Raw genomic sequence first — 21467 nt, 5'->3', positions numbered from 1 at the left:
AAATTCTAGAGTTTAGGAGGGTATACGGCTTATACCTGAGTATATCGTAGACTACACCACTGCTTTGAGCTGTCAGTAGACTGGAGAAGCACTAAAGAAATCCATGTCCATGTACCAAACCGTCCTCCTGAAAAATCCTGAGCTCCATCATTACTGTCAAAAAATATTCATTTCAGAAGCTCAAAGTTGAATTCTGTTTCCACTGGAGAGTTTCAGCTGTCCTGTCAAGTTTATAACTATAACAGCTCTTGTTACTATTGCACTCATTTCTTATCCATATTGGTGGTACAGCTTGGCATGTGTAGAGCCGCTCCGACAGTGACCAACCTCTTTTATAAAAGCTGCTGGCTTTGAAATATGAATTATTATTTAATTATTTATTTATATTGTGAATTTATGATAGAGTTTGGCTTCACTTCAAATAGAATGAGGAACGAGGGAAGGGAAGAGGAAGACCTGGAAGATCTGCCTGTTTTGATTCAATCCCATAACAGATTTTACCATGTGGAATTATTCATCAGTTAGAGAGATTGCTCTTACCTAGTGATAACACAAAGGAACTACAGAAAGAGACTACAGATGTCAGTATATCTTCACACACAAAATAGCAAGCATCCTTTTAAGGGCTGTTTTCTAACATTTCTTTGCCAGTGAGGCACTATTGGGAACTATGTTTTAACTTTTTTACCCTGACTTATCTGTCTCTAGACTGCAGAGGGCATGGCCTACATTGAGCAGAGGAATTACATCCACAGAGACCTGAGAGCTGCCAACATCCTTGTCAATAAGGCTTTAGTTTGCAAAATTGCTGACTTTGGCCTTGCTCGTATCATTGAAGATAACGAGTACACAGCCAGGGAAGGTACGACACAATATTCACTGTCACATGTTATGTAGGGAGGCGTCATCAGCAGAAGTGATGAACAAACATGCAAAGTGATTCTCCAGAACTGATGAAATGAGAGAAGTCATGGTTTCATCAGTTTTTAGGGGGAATTCCTTTTATGTCAGCAAGATGTCTGATTACAAAATGAGTGACTAAAATAGAAGGGAGTTAAGACGAAAGTGACTTGCTGTATGGCTTACTGAACAAGCAGAAGATGTACGAGTCTGAGAGGACATGTCACCAGCAGGGAAATTCTCAGAAGTGTCATTAGAAGCCAACTAATGTCTCAATAACAATGTTAACATTAGTTCAAATTTTGACTGGTTTTCAATTTTCCACAAAAAACAGGAGCCAAATTCCCTATCAAATGGACGGCCCCTGAGGCCATTAACTATGGATCTTTCACCATTAAGTCTGATGTCTGGTCCTTTGGTATCTTGCTGACTGAGATTATCAGTTATGGACGCACACCATACCCAGGTAAGTGTATCACTACTTTTAACTTTGATGTAGTATTTAGAGCAAGGAACTTGCAAAGGATTTACCCATTTCTACACCTGAATATATATGCATATAAACATATATATGATAAGGATATGAATGCAGACTGATGTATATGAATTTGTTCATATGATAATGAAGAAGATAAAAATGTAGTGTAGTGTTTGAGTCTTGACTTTTTTTCCAAGTTCAAAGAGTTTAAAGGAACAGTTCACCCAAAAATGAAAATTCAGTCATTATCTCCTCACCCCCACGCCAATGGAAAGTTGGGTGAAGTTTCATAGTCCAGAAAACATTTCTGGAGCTTCACAGCAAAACAGCCTTGCAGCATTCTCCTAAACAACTGAAGTAACTGGGGACTTGTTTTAAAACATAATAAAAAATTAACAATAACATAAATTAACGCCTTAACCCGCTCCGTCGTTTCGGAAATCAGGAAGCGATGCAGCAGTAATGTTGTGGATGGCAGCAGAAACAAACCTCCTTGAGCAGAAATGGATAAAGAAAAGGGTCTTTTGAATGGCAAGTTCAGCTTCAAAGCCCTGCCAGATGGTTCTCTCCACAAGAACAGAGTTATATACATTGACTGTCGATGTGAACTGAGTTACCACCAGAGTACGTCGAGTTTCAAATAAGGCTTGCTGGCTGAGCACACAGCTGATGCAGAGAGCCCTCCTCCCCCTCGCTAGTGGCTGGCTACAGCTTGCAGGCCGATTAACATTGTTTAGTTAACCTTTACAAGTGTAAGGTTGGACACTACATTGTGTTAGTATTACTAAGGAATGTTACATTCAGGTCATTATGCCCATCTGTTGTTGCTTGTATGGCTTGAGTTTGCCATGTTATGCTTTCAGCATACATTTGAACATGCAGTATCTTTGAGGTTATTCTGGAGAATATTCTGGACAGTATCATTGTTTTGGATTATTGCAATAATAATAAACATACATTTGCATAAAGCAAGCATATCTGTCCACTCCCATTATGATGAGTATTAAAAACTTAAAAATATCCCTTCAAGGTACATTTAGAACGGGTAGAACAGATAAAAAACAGGTAGAACAGATAAAAAATATCCAATTAATTTGCGATTAATCGCAAGTTAACTATGGACAAACATGCGATTAATCGCAATCAAATATTTTAATTGATTGACAGCCCTATTATATACAGCTCTGGAAAAAATTCAGAGACCACTGCAAATTTTTCTGAAATCATTATCTCTACATGTATGACAGCCATTCCATTCCAGTGTCTGTTGAATTCCAACACAAGCACACCTCATTCTACTTAATGAGGTACTGATTAGGTGATCACCTGTACCCAAATCTTATTTAACGGGGAAAAGTATAAAAACCACTGCTGTGGTCATCACTATCCTCTTGCAATAGGACCAGCTGGATGGCAAAAACAGCGCTAGTAGTGCCTCAAAAGTAATTTGAATCAAAAAATAACTATTGACCATGCCAAAAGAGTTGAAAAGAAAAGTTTTGAGTGAGGAAAAGAAGGGTTCATTTCTGGCTTGACTGGCAGTGGGATACATTGAGTGCCAGGTTGCTTCCATCCTTAAAATTTCTAAGACGGCGGTTCATAAGAACAAGGTCAAGCAGCAGACATTGGGCACAACAAAGCTACAGACCGGCAGAGGGCGAAAACGACTCTCCACTGACCGGGATGACCATCAACTCATTCGAATGTCACTCAGCAACTGTAGGATGACATCAAGTGACCTACAAAAAGAATGGCAAATGGCAGCTGGGGTGAAGTGCACAGCGAGAACAGTTCGAAACAGGCTCCTAGAGGCTTAAGTCATGTAAAGCTAGAAAAAAGCCCTTCATCAGTGAGAAGCAAAGAAGAGCCATGCTGAGGTTTGCAGAAGACCATAAGGATTGGACTACAGAGGACTAGAGTAAGGTCATCTTCTCTGATGAGTCCAATTTTCAGCTTTGCCCAACACCTGGTCGTCTAATGGTTAGACGGAGACCTGGAGAGGCCTACAAGCCACTGTGTCTCGCACCCACTGTGAAATTTGTTAGAGGATCGGTGATGATCTGGGGGTGCTTCAGCTTCAGCAAGGCTGGAATCGGGCAGATTCGTGTTTGCAAAGGATGCACGAATCAAGCCACGTACAAGGTGATCCTGGAAGAAAACTTGCTTTCTTCTGCTCTGACAATGTTCCCAAACTCTGAGGACTGGTTTTTCCAGCAGGACAATGCTCCATGCCATACAGCTAAGTCAATCAAGGTGTGGATGAAGGACCACCAGATCAAGACCCTGTCATGGCCAGCCCAATCTCCAGACCTGAACCCCATTAAAAACCTCTGGAATGTGATCAAGAGGAAGATGGATGGCATCAAAACAAAGCCATCAAACAAAGCTGAGCTGCTTGAATTTTTGCGCCCGGAGTGGCATGAAGTCACCCAACAGCAATGTGAACCACTGGTGGAGAGCATGCCAAGACGCATGAAAGCTGTGATTGACAATCAGGGTTATTCCACCAAATATTGATTTCTGAACTCTTCCCAAGTTAAAACATTAGTATTGTGTTGTTTATAAATGAATATGAACTTGTTTTCTTTGTTTCATTTGAGTTCTGAAAACACTGCATCTTTTCTGTTATTTTGACCATTTGTCATTTTCTGCAAATAAATGCTCCAAATGACAATATTTTTATTTGGAATTTGGGAGAAATGTTGTCAGTAGTTGATAGAATAAAACAAAACTGTTCATTTTACTCAAACACATACCTATAAATAGTAACATCTGAGAAACTGATTATTTTTTTGCGGTGGTCTCTTAATTTTTTCCAGACCTGTATATACACACACACGCACACGCACAAGTGGGTGCACAAGCTTCAAGCGTTGACGGTGTAAATAACTTCTTTTCAAATCAATTTGGGATCTTAGGGCTTCCAGAGCATTTATATATATATATATATATATATATATATATAAATATATATATATATATAAATATATATATATATATATATATATATATATATATATATATATATATATATATATATATATATATATACATGTATAGAGAGAGAGAGAGAGAGAGAGAGAGGGACAGAAGCAGACAGGCTGGTACAGCGATGCTACGTCAAACTGACAACTTTTACAAGTAAAGAAACAACTTCATGTTTTGCAATTAATGACAAATTTACAAGAAGACACCAGTGATTTAGAAGTTTAAGTTTCTCCTCACTCAACAACTCCTAAAACAGCGTGATTTAGGAAGGGAGTCTGGGGATTTTGTGGTTACTAGCTCAATGGCAGGTAAGAGAGCTCAGATATACTGTATAATTTACATTACAATGAACAGAATGGAAATGAGACAGTGTGTAATCTATTCTGCCTGTTGTTGTGGCTTCTTTTCCTTCTTCTTCTTCTTGTCTCACAGAGGACAACAGTTGATTCGGTGTTCCTTCAATGTAGCCTAGGACACGTGTGTTCACTCTGCTAAAAGAATGTGGTCACATATGCCTAGACCACCTCTGAATGTGGTCTGAGTGATCAGATCTCAAATGCCTCCTCAAAGTGTCGTTGGGACATTCACACCTGTACTCAGAGCTGTCCATTTGTGATCAGATCAGTCAGGACAGATGATCATACAAGGTCCGAACAGCCTATGAGAGACCAGGCAGGTGGAGGGGTGATGATGTGTATGTCTTTGTGTTGCATACAGCACAGCCAAAGTTTTATTGTCCATGATAATGACATTGGAGGATAAGTCAGAGGATCACCAAAGTCAGAAATTATCTCCACAGTTTCATGGCAGTCCATCCAGTTGTTAAGATATTTCTGTCTGCTGGCCAAAATTGCCATATCAGCAGAATTCATCTAATGCCAGCCTATGAAATATTTCTTATTTATGTTTAAGAGGTTGTGGCTTTGCAGCCTCTTTATCGTCATGTTCTCTTGTTTTTAGGGATGACCAACCCAGAAGTGATCCGCTCCCTGGAGAAGGGCTATCGGATGCAGCGCCTAGACAGCTGTCCAACGGAACTATATGAAATCATGCTAGAGTGCTGGAAGAACAAGCCTGAGGACCGCCCCACCTTTGATTACCTGCAGAGTGTCCTGGAGGATTTCTACACGGCCACAGAGAGCCAATATCAGCAGCAGCCATGAGACTTTTACATTCCATCACTGTACATTCATACTTAAATGCAAGTCCAGTTTCTACTGGCAGCAATGCCAGAGTCTGTATCATTTTCTCTCTTTCTCATTCACACAAATTATAGTTCAAGGAACTGTACAAAATTAATTGAGGAGTTGAAACATTTCAAAATAATATAACCCAGGAGAGAAATTAAGAAAAGCTGTTGAGCTAGTGAGGGGCACTGCAAAAAAGATGCTGTCTGATAATGTTTTAAAGGCTTGGTTATACTGTAAGCTCACATGACCACAGCTGCATCAGCTGTACTCAATATCTTTATCTTTATCTTTAATATATTATCTTCCCAAAACCATGGTTATCAAAATTGAACAGAAATAACATTCAATTATTGCTTCTAAAAAGCACACAGTTTGAATCACTCAAATGTTTTCATATTTTTGTGCATTATGTCCATAAGAGGCATAATTAATTACTTGTATAGATACATTTTGCTGATCAGATATACATACCTACATATAACAAAGTAAGAGAAATAAATAAGGTCCTATGACATAAAGCTTCATTTTAAGACAGTAGACCGCTCACTGGTGCTAGAGTGAGAACTAAGAATGCACTGTCTCTCAAAGATCATGTCATGTCATTTGATGCCCTCATTTTTATACAGGTTAGTCTTCAAGTTGCTAGTGGTAGAAAGGTATGTAGGCTAACTGTAGCTTATAGCTTTGCCATCTACTGACGAAATCCGAAGTATTCCCAAGTGGGGCTTTTTAGATGTTGTCAAACTGCAAATCACTCTGCAGCCGAGTTGGATTGTGAACTCTCTGCTGCTGTCATGACCACGTGGTGAATTATTCGCTGATTTCAGCTTGTACCACAACAAATTTTTAGTCATTTTTGACCAGTGAAAGTGACACTGTGTGACTCCTGTCCATCATGCAGTGTATTCAGAGTTGTGGTATTGCTGCTTTTTATCCCTGTTGAACTTCTTTTTAAAATTCAATTAGTTCAAATTTAGGATATTATTTGACAGCCCTTCACAAAGCTGACCATTATCATTATTTGTACTTTTATAGAGTATTCATTTGTTTTCCTACATATTGCATGTATTTTGTGGATCACTGTATTGTGAGATAAAGCCCATTCAGTCCCTAAAATAATTTTCAAACACATTTGCTGGTGTTCTACATAACATGTACAGCATGTAGGATGCCATTCTGTTGAGTACAAGCAGCACAAGCATGACTGTTTCACACACGACTGGATCACACACAAATATTATTTTACACAAGTACAAAGATACATAGCCATAGTCACAGTCAATTGCAGGCCACCTGAAAGCAGTCACATTTAAAAGGCTGGGTTTAGTTGTTACGCTCCAGCACACATTGAGCATCCTTTCAAAGGAATGTATAACCGCAACATAGATGTTCACAGTGACATACTGACAGTGTTCAGTTTGGATATCACTGTGTTGATTCTGCAAACAAAGGGGTTAGTGTCCACTTCCCTCCTGTTAAATGCAGTGTTTCACATTGTGAAAGCAGAATTGGTTCTGTGGACTTGCAGCGGCTGATTATGCGCAAGTCCTCTATTTATATTCCATTGATAATTTTATGCTGTGGCTTGTTTTAGCATTATTTCCTTATTGTGCCTTTTGCAATTGTTGTTTCTTTTTCAGTCATTTAAAATATGCCATATGCTATGTATTTATAGTAAACTGATGTACACAAAAATGTTTGTGTCTTTATATGATCATATCGATGTTCATTAATGTGCACTGTCCCTTTCCAAAAATAAAGCATCATTATTATTATTATTATTATTATTATTATTATTATTATTATTAAGCAATATTATCTAATAATGCTTGTTGATCTTTTGGCCCATCAAACTGTTGGTTTGTATTTGGGAAGTAAATGAAACAGTGGATACAGATTTTCACATAATTTGTCCTTTTTTCTGTGTGAAAAAAATATTTATTGGTTCTAATAATTATGCTCTGAACATCGATGTATCTTTAATGGAATGATCATTTCCAAAGTAAAAGCATTTTCTATAGTTTTTTTTAGAGAAGGACTAATGAATGCTATTTTCTCTGATACTATTTGAATGTGTTTCTCATACTGTCAGAAATAGTAATGTGGACCTAAAACCTAGAATTTCAAAGCAAATCTTCTCAAGTGAAGATTTCATAATTTTGTCATTTCGTGATCTGGTGTAATCCTTTCAGATAGAACTGTGAGCAACAATATCTCAGAGACGTTTTCTATGGAATGCTTAGAGGTGATTTGTGACAATAATGAATCAAAGTCCTTTAAAAAAAAAAAAAAAAAAAAAATCAATATAACACAATTTGCCTATTTTGTTAGATGCTTGGTTAAATGCAAGTGTGGTGAAAATGTTCAAATGAACCGTTTTTGAAACAAGTATCTAATAAAATGTGTATTTATATAACAGCAAACAATATTTAAAACTTTATTTTTTTTACACATTAAGATAAATTGTTTTTTTAGTAGGCCTAGGCATGACTTTTATTAAAGTGAAGGCAAATCCAAATAATGATTAAATCATATCATGTATGATAGTTAAACAGGTAATTCACATTATTTCAAAGGATGATAGGAAAACGCTTTATTAAACCAAGTACTAGTCTGTTGTTTAGACTTTATTGGTAGTCGTTCCAGTCAACACTGTGGAGGTCAGAAATTACAAGTCAACATGTTACCATTATGGGTGTGTCGAATAAACACACAACAGAAGAAGAAAAAAAAGAACACAGTACTTCCGCAACGTCACTTATGACACGTATTCAAAATGGCGGCCGCGGCTATGGTAAGTGGAAAAGCGAACTCTTTTTCTACAAACTACACATCGCTCACAGTTCTCTTCTCAAATTAATTCGGACAGAACGCTGTAATTGTGGCAGAGCAGAGGTCTACCTTAGTCGATAAACAGCATTTTAACATGAACACGATACGGATTTACTGGACCTCGCTGTTGATTGAATGTCGATGTTAAGGTTTTGCTAACTGATGCTGTAATGTTACTAGCTAACAACTATCGATACCTAGCTTGACTTGTCAGTGAGCGGTGGCATAAAACATATTTTTTCATTTGTTCTCGTTTATTAAATGACGCCAACAGAATATAGATATTAATATACTCGGTTGTTACACTGTCATTTGCTGTACAGCCAAGAGAAATCCGCTGTCCGAACTTTGACTTAACGCTAACATTAGCCTTTAGCAGCTCTGTCCCGCACCGTCAGTGTGATGTTGTTGTCTGTGTAGTTAGTGCCTAAATATGTCAAGTTGACAGCAACAGATCAGCTAGACAAGACAAAAATAAAGTGAACTAAGGCTGTCGATGCTATTCAACTGCGCTGGTGCTGTTTGACAACTTGTTTTAGTCAGAAGCACGCTTGCTAACTTCCTTCACTGCCATGACATTACTCTCATGCATGCGCTTCCCTTGGACTTGCTCATGTATTTTTCACTATTGAAGCATACAATCATAATTAGGCTTTCAGACATTGGAATAAGAAATGACAAAGAAATTGTCTGATTAAAACTTTGTCTTACAAAGTAATAAGTGCAAGTATACTGGCCACCCCACACCCACCCATTCAAGTTAGAAATTAGGAGAGGCACCCTGGCAGGAACAGCCTTGATTCTTAGGATAGGCACGTCTGTGTCAGCTTTGCATATCACAACACTGCAGTTTTCTCCCCACCATTCGTCTTCCCATAACTGTTTAAACTTTATAAAGTTGCATGAGGGCTGTGAGAATAGCAATTTTGCTGCAGGTAGAACAGGTCACCCATGTAGTTTAATACACAGCCCCTGCAGTCAAATAGGGTTTGTGCTGGCTTGGGTTCACTAGGCATGTCAGCCCAGCAGGGATTTGCATTTCCAATCCAACAGGGCTACCTTCTTGAAGGTGTGTCTTTTACCCCTTCCGGACTGTCCATAAAAAACGATTTGGACCTGCTAATCTGGGACTACCTGCAGTAGTCACAGGTATTGATCGTCTCTGGCTCAGCTTGTCTGTGATTTGAACACAACGCCTGGGTGAACAATAGGGCTGGGTATTGGCAAGGACTTCACGATACGATATGCATCACGATATGTGGGTCACGATGAGGTTACATCATGATACATTGCGATATGATGCATATTGCAATATTCCGCATAGTTCACTGAAATGTAGCCCAATGAAAATAAGTGCATATGCACAAGTACTTCTTATTGTCACTATGGGGTTAACCATATGCCTGAAGCCGGTGTTCTTAACCACACTATAGGGGCGCAAATTATGACACAGTGCACCACCAACTCCGAGACAGAGCAGAACGGGTCAGTAGCGGTGCATATTATTTAGCATGGCTTAATGCTCCAGAGGGAACGCAACAGACATTTATCTGTGTAGCATGATGTTTCACTTGTGATTACTTGGTTTGGTTTTGTGCCCCAGTTTAAAACACAGTAATGATCTGCCTCATCCTGGTTGTTTACTTTTATTTTTAATCTATCGATGAGGACAAATGATCACAAGTAGGACCAGCATGCTGGTAGCATAACAAGATATCAGCTTCACCTTTCAGCAAACTTATCAGCAGGGTTGACACCCATAGACATATATACCGCACAAACCTGCGGCGTTTCACCGCACCACCTTATTGCATGTGAATTTACCCTATATTGACAGCGGTGTTCACCATGCTGCTTCCTGCTTCTCTGACTGACCAATTCATTCTGCTGGAAATGGCACCCAGCAATTCTACAGGAGTGGAAGTTGTAGACTATTCACAACCCATTTAAGACGTGAATAATTTTTTTCAAATGATTGATTTTTGGAGCTGGAAACAGATGCAGTATATTGCGAAAATAAATATTGCGATATATTGCCATATCGATTTTTTAGCACAGCCCGAGTGAACAAGCTAACTTTCTCCCCTTTTCAGGCACAATGCTATGACGTGTGGAAGTTAAAGTGCAACTCTCGCCAAAATGCAACCTAGGTTTTTTTTGTGAATGTACCCAAGTCAAACCTTTGTGTAAAAGCATAATTACGACGAAAAAGCCACTTTTAAGATTTACCGTATTTTAGTTTTCGGGTCAAAATCATTTTCATTTGCGTGCTAGGGGCAACTGTATGGTAGCAATTCAATATTTTTAAAACACTAAGAAGACTCGACATAACATGAAACTTTGCTCGTAGTATCACCAGGGTCTCTACACATGAACACGAGCATTGAGAACATTGTTTGTGTACACAGAGTTTACTAAAAAGAAGGTTTTTGAACAACTCACGTTAGCAGTCGCTTGCTCCGCTCGCCGCCGTCCTGCCAGTCGAGAAGAGTCGATCCCCGAGTGCGGCGTAACATGGAGGAGAGTAAAGGTGGAAAGCTCCATGTTACGCCGCACTCGGGGATCGACCCGAAAACTAAAATACGGTAAATCTCAAAAGTGGCTTTTTCGTCGTAATTATGCTTTTACACGAAGGTTTGACTCGGGTACATTCACAAAAAAAGCCTAGGTTGCATTTTGGTGAGAGTTACACTTTAAGGTCGCTGGTTTGTTAATCTTTCCATCTGTCTCTAGTGTGATGTCTCATTCCTAAGCAACTATCAGCTCTGGAAAAAACGAGGTGTCTAATACAGAATTTTATGGATTAAGACTTTGTAAAAGTTTACTTTCTTCTGGATGCATTCTGAAGAGGTATATGATAGTTATCAATAGGGGTGTCACGATTCTCCAAATCTTCGATTCGATTCAATTTTCGATTCTAAGGTCACGGTTTGATTCGATTCTCGATTTTTACATTTATTTATTTTTTTAAGCACTGGTTGCTATGCCATTTTTAGACTAGACTTTTACGCGATATAATATCTGACCTCTGTTTGCAATGTACCACACTACATGGTCAAAGTTAAAACATTTATTAACAACATAATGTAACAATAACTTACATCTTCAGTCAATTGGAAACTTAAACAAAATAACCTGCCATCTAGTTTCTCTTTTGTAACTGCAGTCTTCTTCACAGAAGATGATTCAAGTTCACAACAAAACAAACAAAAAATAAAACAGCCATGTCCATAGTCTTCTCAATTAAGTGAACAAATAAGTGTCTTAACAAACTATTTCCGAATAGTTGGACATATATAAGGTGTGTAAGGTGTGAGTGGGCGAGAGAGAGTGAGGGAGCGTGCGTACGTGCGGACAGTGAATGAATGGGAGAGGAAGGAGAAGCGAAAGGAGTAGCAGTAGTAGCGACAGCAATAAAGTGTACAATATAGGCTGCAGTTTGGCTGTGAATAAAGGCGACGGCTCCTCAAGATACAGCAAAGCTCCCTGGTATTATTTCCCGACCAGCTTAACACGTGAAAGGGGGTTCACCCCGATGGTAAACATAAACTTCGGCCCTGGAGGAAATCATCTCCCCTGTGCTTCCCGACCACGGTCCGGGAGCCGAACAGGAATGGTGTAACACCATGCTATCGTTTGACTGGCTGTAGCTAATAGCTACTGGCTTAGCTAGTAGCTAAGTTAGAGGAGGTTGACTCGCAGCACTTCAACACGCGTGTGTGTTTTTTCCCCTTGGCAAGCCGACCGGACGTGACATGGGGGCGTGGCAGCATCGACGATTCTATTTTATAATTCGAAGTTCGAGATTGTGAATTAATTTCGAATCGAGACACCCTTAATCCATATGATTATAAACAGTCAGCAGGTACATGTTTAGACAAACAGGAGGACACCGGGAAACACGTTGAAAAAAACACACACGTCATCATCATGACGTGTACCGTCACGCCTCTTTTGGAGCCGCGGCGCCGGCTTGCTGTGTGAATTATACTCTGGTTCGTCTTTTACGCCGGAGCTGCTCGGCTCTGTGTGAACAAACAACGGCGGAGAATTGGCGAACCGCCGCTGCAGCGATAATGCGGCGTCTCTGTGTGAAAAGGGCTGGTAACTTGTGGTTGTGATGTTAACTTGTGACCTTTGCGCCGAAATCATTTTCCCTGTTCGCACATACATTTTTTTAGGGGGGAAATGTGAGTGAAATGCGCACTGTAGAGACTGAAAACCACTATTTGGGACTTGTGTTTTGATCCCTTGAGCCTCCTGTAGTGGCTCAGTGTTGAAGCTACTGAGAGGTGAAGTCACTCCCCTTCTGGTTGGTGCCATGGGACCTTATTTCAGAAAAACCTTGTATGGTAATAAATGGAGAGAGACAAATTATTTATTTATTTGTGCCATGAATTACACATATTATGTTTGTCAATTTAACCTTCAATTTTTACATTTGAGAAAGTTGCATTTTGTCATAAATCTAATGAAATATAGGTCTGTGAAAATACATAATTATAAAGACTACACAGCCAGCAGCTGCGTTAGTGATGTCGTCTCATTGAACAGTCACCAAAACCCGTAACTGAAACATTGTAGAGCTGCTTCTGTATATTAGCTTGCTCACAAAACTGATGAACATCCCTTTCACATAACTGCAGTTGTCAGTATGACCAGATTTATTGTGATTTTCATCCTTTTTAAGTGCCCCTTTCTGTGCCGAGGCAGCGGCCATTAGGGATGGGCGATATATATCGTTGGCGATAATATCGTCATTTTTTTTTTTTGACGATGTGCAAATTTCCATTATCGAGTATTTAAATTACTTCGCCAAAAATATTGAAACGAACGCGGAAACTCCTCACATCCACTTAATACACGGTGCAGCAGCGCTCTCTACAGCATGGCAGGCTTCGCCCCACCCCTCGACCTCTTGCCTTCGACCTCTGAACCCCGCGACGTCTCATAACAACAACAACAATGGCGGACTACGCGCTTGTGTTCGTGTTTCTTGCAACTTACTCGCCTTGTAGTCGAGTGTGAGTCGCAGCATCAGTTCGACCTCATTATCGGTCCACACAAATGATTCTGGTTTCCTTGCACTAGCCATTTTCGTCTTCTTCTTGTTGGGTTCGGTTTCTCCGTCTACTGTCTGTTTGTTTACAGCGCGCAAGCTTTTTGTGCTCGCGCCGTCTCTTCTTCTCCGTTTTTGGTGAATTTCAAGCGCCACCTATAGGCCTGGAATATGAACTACAGCGTTTTCAGTCGTTTTCAGTGGATCGGTCTGGACACAAATATTCTTCAATTTTAAAGGATATCGACTGATTATCGTTATCGCCAAAATCCCCCAAAATATCGAGATATTATTTTTTGCCCATATCGCCCACCCCTAGCGGCCATGTTGGTGTTGATGATGTGTGTTGAGCGAGACATTCACTGAGCGTTTAACACTAAACTAGATTATATTTTACATTATGACAAACTGCGGCTTTCTTGCGGAAAATTAACTTTTAAATTGACAAACATCATATGTGTGATTCATGGCACAAAAAATAATTCAATCTCTCCATTCACTATCATAGGGGTGTGACTTTGGCACTCTACAGCAGCAGATTGAGTTAATTATGTTAAGACAGCTGTTATAATTTAGTTTCCAAAGCATATGGAATACTTGCTTGTTATATGCTTATAAATATGAACACACATATGGTTTTATGTTAATTATGTGAAATAAAACATATCCTTTGTAAAATACTTTTAGTGATGTTAGTTGATACGCAAAATTGTTTCTGTAAAAATAGATGCTTTGATATTTCTTTGTAGTACACATATTGTTTGTTTGATACTGAGATTTCAAACATTCTAATAAACATACTGTTTTAGTAAACTAAACATTAGGGGTGTAAATCATAAGTTTCATCACGATACAATATTATATCGATTCTTTGGACAACTATACGATATTTGCCGATATGACAAAGTCTGCCATGATACGATTTCGATTTGATTCGATACAGGGGCCTGTGATTGATATGAGATGATATCATATGCCCATTTAACACAATCAGTTACATATCAACTCACAGAAAGCTACTAAAATATTATTTGACAATTTTATTACTGAACTTTTCAGTGGAAATATTATTTTATCAATGGTTCCAGACATTGACACAACTTGCCATGGGATTTTCAAGGCATATTTTAATGATGGCGGCGATCATTGAATCGATATATCAATCCGGATCAATGTATTGTTACTACTAAACAGCATGTTGGTAAGGAATTTCAGATGCAGTCAGTGGCTGAGTTTTGGGGAGACGTCTCATTCTGCCCCTCTCTTTATTTAACGTTACTGTAAAGATGCGCACTCAGGTACGGAGATTTGGCACCAATTGATTTAATATGAATTGCTACTCGGTAGTACTAACGTAATTGGGTAGGTACTCTTAAAAGTACAGAGTCCAGTACCCAACCCTATTTACATTATAGCTTACTTAGCTCAGCTTTAGCAACGCCACAGTAACAAGAAAACAGTCACATCACGCTAACTGTTTCAGTCTCCACAGATTTCCTCTCACAGGGACACCTGTGGACATTTTGACGATGGTCTACTCAAGGTAGATTTATAGCAGTGGTACAGTTTTTTTCTATTAAAAAAAGTCCATACAAAAAGTCCATACATGACAAACAAGTTTGTCATGCTTTAAAAAGTTTAAGCACTAAAATGTGTTAAAGTTTACATAAAGTCAATTTTGTTAAATTTCTAAAAAGCATAACCATTAATGTGTACAGGTTTACAAACACAAGATTTGTTAATGATTTCTGTCAATGTCAATGCGATAATAACGTGTTAGCGCACATTCCTCTTACTGGCGTTGTTATTTTTTTAACGCGCAATTAACAATTTTACAGACTGAAAAACTTGTTCTGCTACAGAACTGTGCTGTTTTCTAACAGTTTGGTCTTTTGCCTGTTTATGGGATGGCACATGTGAAAAATGAGAATTTACAGTCGGTGTGTAAAAGAGGCACCATGCTAAGACTATGCACTTACACCAAATTAAAGTGAATAAATTGAGAAATCCTGCACTTTCCCTTTTACAGGCATTTTGTATTCTTCAGTTAGACAGATATTGTGATGTATATTGCAAGACAATCATATGATTGTCTTGCAATATATCGATTATCGCAGAATCGCTGTATCGTGAGGCTATTTAAAAAAAAAAAAAAGTTTTGATCCAAGAAGATCGAATAGCTAGGTGACAATCAGCCCTCACTCTTCCCCTCCCAGCTGCTGTCAATCAGACATGCTTTGCAGGGAGAGACATGCTCTCTGTTATTACGTCCCTCCTTCGCCTCTTTTGGTTCCGCAAAGCTGGCATGCTTTATGAAATGACACACTGGAGCATTATGCCGGCGCTGCTTACTTCAGTGTGAACAAAAGGTGGCGTAAAAGTGATCCTTCGTTGCAGTGAAATTGCGGAAGCTCTGTGTGAAAAGGGCAGGTGAATGATGTCAACAGAGGGAGGATGACCAACTCTTTGTTCTGAATTCTTTCCAAACTTCACTCAGTATTTACGGTATGTAGATTTTGATTTTCAGGAATATTATTGTAATGACAATTTAGATTTGTTGTATTGTGCTGTTGTGAATATTAATTTTGCTGCTCTAGAAACAACGTAGATGTATTTAAAACATTCAGTTCTATTCCTGCTTTGAATGTATTTTTTTCTCCAATATTGTTGTTAAAAAAAAGCAATTATTTTGTAATGCCAAATAAAAGATAAAAATACAGATTAAGAACCGATAAGGAGAACAATTCAGAGTAGTAGCATCAATAAAATCCTAATTCTAAGTGCTATATTGTAGGCAACTGGCCTTTCAGGTTAACCGGCCTTCATGTGGTTTGTCAGGGCTAGATGAGTCCAGGTGTGAATGGTTGTTAAGCTGTCTGGGGAGGGAACTCAGGACAGCGTTAGGTGGGTGATAAGTAGTGTCGTTGGCCACCTCTTCTGTTCAAAGATTGTCATTCCGGTTTGACGTAGATGGATTCTTATATGCCTCTTTCAAACCATCTGTCTTCTTAAATCCCAATGATACCCATCCCTTGGAAGGAGGGGCTCAGAAAAGTTGACACAGATGTGCCATGGGAATTTCAAAATAAAGATTTTTGATTGAACATGATGATATTGATCAATATTTTCACTTTCCATTAGGACTGAGAGGTGTGACTTTAAAATAATATGACAATAGTTTTTGGCTGTATTGCGATACATGAAATATATCTTTATATTTTGAAATTTCCTCAAAAGCCCTTCATAAATGCTAGCACTCGGAAACAAAATATCATGAGATTTCTTGACCAAATGCCTCGATATTGATGCTGCCTGCAACAATATTGTAGGGACGATTATTGGTACTTTCAAAAAATACTAACACAATAGGATTTTTGAAAAATAATCATCAATTATGTGGATATTAGGGTTGAATTTGCATATGAAGATGTCTACAATAATGCAATTAATGCAGGGTGCTTGGTCTCCATGTGCCAAAGTTATTTTGAAGGCTTCAATGCTTCATTTGACAGCCTATCGCCACATATTATGCAGAGAGGGCTTGGTGCATCAGAATCACCTGTCGGGATAAACCCGTATTTTAAGTATGACTCTTGATATTTCTATTAAATGTAGCTTTCTTTTTCTTGGCAGTCGTAGGCTCTTCTTCTGTCTCATCATTGAGCCTTTTCCTCTTTGCAAAGTAGCTCTCCAAAGACGTTTGTCTTTTTACTCATTTTAGTTAGCTTGTGGGCTTTTATTTGGTATAACGTGACTGAAACAGGTGCGTTTCAAGAGGAACAGATGGACGTTATTAAAAGAGAATCCATTTTTTCAAATTAAAACATCTTTCAGAGTGTGATCGTCAATAAAACGGAAATAAAATAGATTATTTATTCTTTCTGTGCGTTGGTGGTTGGGGACCACTGGTATAATAAACATTAATCTAAAAGAAAAATAAATAATTGAAGATGCAATTGTAAGGAGTGCAGTATTTTACATTAAAAAACATTGGCAGAATTTCAGGTAAGTCGGTGAGTGGTGTGAAAGAGTTCCTTTCAAACCTGGTGTAGAAGGTGTTAAGGTCTTCTGCCAGTCTGGGGTTTTCCACAGGATGGAATGGTCCCCTGTAGTTGGTAATGTCCTGCAGGCTTCTCCAAACTGATGCAGGGTCGTTGGCTGAGAAGCTGTTTCTTAGCTTCTCAGTATAGATCCTCTTAGCTAGCCTGATCTCCTTTGTCAGGAGCCTCATTCACACTGCCCTTTGAGTGCGGGAATCATGCGCCAAGTTACAGATGCGGAGAGACGGGGAAATTTCGCTGCAGCTCTGATCCGCCTCCGGAGATAGTAGCAGAGCAGCAGAGGCGAGCCAGTGTCTGTAGGAATGGATAAGCCGAAAGCACGGATCAGGGGTGTGTCGGTCTGATGGTGTTCACAGTCTGATAACTAAACAGGTCCTTCACTCATCAAATAAAAGAGAAATGTCCCACACTTCAACCCACAAAGCAACGTTACAGGACCAAACAACAGTAATGTGGTAACTGGTAGAAGTCATCCTGTCTGTCCTACCGACTCGTCGTCACATTTCTGCCCAAAAAACAGCGTCTGGCAAAAAACTGTAACTCACCATGTGTTTGTCTCCTTCCACTATTGTGTTGTTGTAGTAACTGTCTTGAATAAAATCACCGCGACGGTCAGCCCTCCCGACCGAGACTTCAGTGAATTTTCCCCCAGAAAACAGCATCCCTCCCCGCGAGTGAGAAAGTCAGACAACATCCTGTTTACTGATGGTGATTATGAAATTATGTAATTTAGAGCAGAAAACGTAACTTTGTCACTTTCCAGGATGCATGGTAGGTCCCATAGAGAGCTGCTGCACCTCCGACAAGAATCTCTGTAAAACTTTCCGGTTCCCTAGTGAATGTGACCAGTGAGGGGTCGCAGAAAACTGAAAAAATGAACAAAAACAGGAAAAGTACTAGAGAGCGAAGTACCGGGGCAGCCATCTGCGGCACCATCTTGCAAGATTGGGAACTTGAGATGCAGCGATCAATAGACGCTTGACAGACGTGGAAAAAAACCTACTCTGTTAAAATGTCAGTAACCACAATTTGCTACAGTCAGAAAGTGAAGATCTAATGAAAATAAAACATATTTTCAAAGTAATTGTAAGAAGTCTAATGGCATTATTAAGTACTCATATCGGTATTTGGTATTGGCAAGTACCCAAATTTAAGTACTTGTACGTGGTCCGAAAAATAGTGGTATCGGTTCATCCCTACTGAAGAGAAACAACGTGTTTGTTGGTGAGGTGTAAAAACTGTCCAAAATTAAGTTTTTGAGTCAGCAGCCAAGGGACTGCAGGGCTCCAGGGTGTGACTGCTTTGGTCGAACATGTGCCATAGCCGTATAACCCACACAGCTAATTTGAGAAAAGTTGGTGTGTCCTCTAGCTCCTTTGTCTCATTTGAACTTGCCATAGTGTCTTCTGTGTCTTGTTTTATTATGTTTTTTTCCTTCTCCTGCTTTTGCTGAAAAACATTTCCTACTGGAGATGCACCGAGGAACTATAATTGACAGCTTACACACATCTTTGTATTTTTGTAATAAAACATAGGCTATTAAATAACTCCAACATTTTCTCCAAAACTGTACCAGGTTACAGGACCCTCTCTCACTCAAACAAGTCTTAATAAAGTGCTCTGTTACAGGACAGAGCATATCTTACTATCTAACAGTTATTTTATTCAGTGGCCTGTTAGTGAAATGGTCTAAATGAATTTAATTTCCCCCTGATAAGTATTTGTGCTGTGTATTTAAGACTCTTACTGTGAACAGGTCTATCTAAGAACACACCTTGTTGTCAACTCGAGTAACATCCCCATCTCTGCTCTGCTCCTTGTCTGTGTGGACCCGCAGTGAAACACACACAGGCAGGCATTAGAGGAATTGAGAAAGGTGTTGGAAGGCACAACTATTAATGATAGCATAACACAAGAAAGACTCTACACACTAGGCTGAAATGAAACAAGTACGCATAAATTAGGTAAATGACATAAGAATATTTTGTTTCCCTCTTTCAGTTTGGGTTGGTCGTCCCCTTGAGGGTTCGGTGGCATGTGTGTAAACATGATCGACATAGAATCACACCTGTCTGACATAGAGGTGTGGAAATTTCTCGATCATAAGATGCATTGCGATGTGGACGTGGAAGATTCTTCATCGATACAGAGACAGCATAATCGAGAGTCTGCAGCTTATGATGATTGTTGATTGTCCGGCCTCAGCTGGACAATAAAGTTACACTGCGAAGTTGCTCCCATGCTTTGACTTGAAGGCAGACATTAGGGTAACGTTACTTATGTAGGAGATATATCGGAGGGAGGCAGAGTATTTTTTAAAACAGACATCTTGGGGCACATGTCAGATTTTATGAACTTGCTGGGAACCACAAACTGGATGAGACCCCCGCTGAGCATGACTTCTGCCCAAGAAATGATTACTAATCATGTTAGTGTGCAGCAGAATCAATAAATGCCTTATCTTAAAGCTGCCATGTGAAAACAATATTATTGTAGATTATAACAAACGTGTAAGGCACTGCAGATGGATAAAAGGTTTGTCTTTGTAATGTTTATATATTGAAAAAAGATGCAGCTTTTATTTTGCCGACTGCTGTAGTTTGATTGTTGGAAGGACTTTCTGAATAAAAGGGGAATTTAAATGATGAAAAAGTAGGCATGTGCAGTAATATAGATCAGTGAGGATGCCATATACTGAGATGCATTGAGAATACTTTTGCATTCGAATCGTTGACAGCTGAATCGTAACCGAATCGTGAGGCCAGTAAAGATTCACACCTAATCTGACACTGATCCAGCTGGTCGCTGGTCATGGCTGGTCATGCCTAAAACTGGCCTTTTCAGGTCTCTGGCTGGTCGATCGGTGAATCTTTATTTCCTACTGCTGCTGGGTGGTTGGAAGTAGCGGAAGCAGTCATATATCCCCCCATTCTACGACGCTGACCCACATTCATTTTGATGCAGTCATGAAAAATTACAGGTTTACGGTTAAAATCAAAATGAAGACAGAGATCGAAGAAGGATGTGGTCTGACTCATCAGTACCCAGTAATCATGTAATAATGTAGTAATGACTATTGAATATGCATACTTTAGGTTAGAATGTCAACATGTTGACAGGCTTCACGGCATGATCCTGTCACAAGACGGTCTCTAGTTATTTTTCAAATTTCATTATATACACTTAATATGTAGTGTTTGTGAGATAAAATATTTGTTGGTGTCTGTGTTGCAGGGGACGTGGTGGGCCTTGCTGCTGTTGTTGCCTCTGGTCCGGCCCTTCTATGTTCCTGGAGTTGCTCCCCGGGACTTCCATGATGGTGACACAGTAGATATTAAGGTAAGACTCAAATTTACTCAAATTCAACATCATGATATGGTTTTTCAATAGTTAGCCCCATTTTCTTACATCATTAAGGTCCTGGGCCCAAATTCACAAACATTCAGAAAACAGTCTTAGAGAGCTTCTAATTTAGCTCTTAAAAAAGTCCTGCAAGGAATCGTAGCTTAAGAGTGATAACCTAAAGGAAACTTCTTGGAGCAACTCTGAGCAAGGAAGGGACAGAAACTTTTATCTGAGTGAGGACCCGGGGTCGACCCTGTTGCGATACGACACATTGTGTAAAAAGCTGTGATTGATTAATCAAAACAAGAAATAAAAATGCACTTGAGTAAGAGTACAAAAGTACCTACTGAAGAAGTTACTTGAGTAGTGATTAACTTATAAAAGAGAGGGGGGGTGGGGGCTAAAATAGCCCGGGGGCCGGCAGTTTGAGACCCCTGCTTTACAAGGATCTAGTCAAATTTTAAGGTAAAATTCTTAGAAAATGTCATAATTAGAATTTTCTTAGAATTTCGTCACTTGGAGCAACTTTTACTACTAGAATGCTTTATGAATATGGCCCCTGGGGCCATTACTGTATCTCTAGTAGGTTATTTCTTATTTCAGCATGATAATTC

The 21467-nt window shown here is 39.3% G+C and overlaps 2 protein-coding genes across 2 annotated transcripts in view; both read left to right on the top strand.

Moving 5' to 3' along the window:
* The window catches only part of hck (HCK proto-oncogene, Src family tyrosine kinase), a 32774-nt gene extending 25440 nt beyond the window's left edge, over nucleotides 1-7334 (top strand). The window contains exons 11-13 of the mRNA XM_073471142.1: nucleotides 709-862; nucleotides 1235-1366; nucleotides 5327-7334. Of these exons, the coding sequence (XP_073327243.1) occupies nucleotides 709-862; nucleotides 1235-1366; nucleotides 5327-5529 (489 nt within the window). The 3' untranslated portion in view covers nucleotides 5530-7334. The remainder of the gene's footprint in view (nucleotides 1-708; nucleotides 863-1234; nucleotides 1367-5326) is intronic.
* Nucleotides 7335-8303: 969 nt separating this feature from the next.
* Nucleotides 8304-21467, top strand: part of tm9sf4 (transmembrane 9 superfamily protein member 4) — a 30243-nt gene continuing 17079 nt past the window's right edge. The window contains exons 1-2 of the mRNA XM_073471141.1: nucleotides 8304-8350; nucleotides 20743-20847. Of these exons, the coding sequence (XP_073327242.1) occupies nucleotides 8333-8350; nucleotides 20743-20847 (123 nt within the window). The 5' untranslated portion in view covers nucleotides 8304-8332. The remainder of the gene's footprint in view (nucleotides 8351-20742; nucleotides 20848-21467) is intronic.

The sequence above is a fragment of the Pagrus major genome, chromosome 7 (assembly GCF_040436345.1).
Source record: "Pagrus major chromosome 7, Pma_NU_1.0".
NCBI classification, from domain to species: Eukaryota; Metazoa; Chordata; class Actinopteri; order Spariformes; family Sparidae; genus Pagrus; species Pagrus major.
The sequence above is the reverse complement of the archived record's forward strand: the minus strand, read 5'-3'. Positions and strand labels throughout refer to the sequence as shown.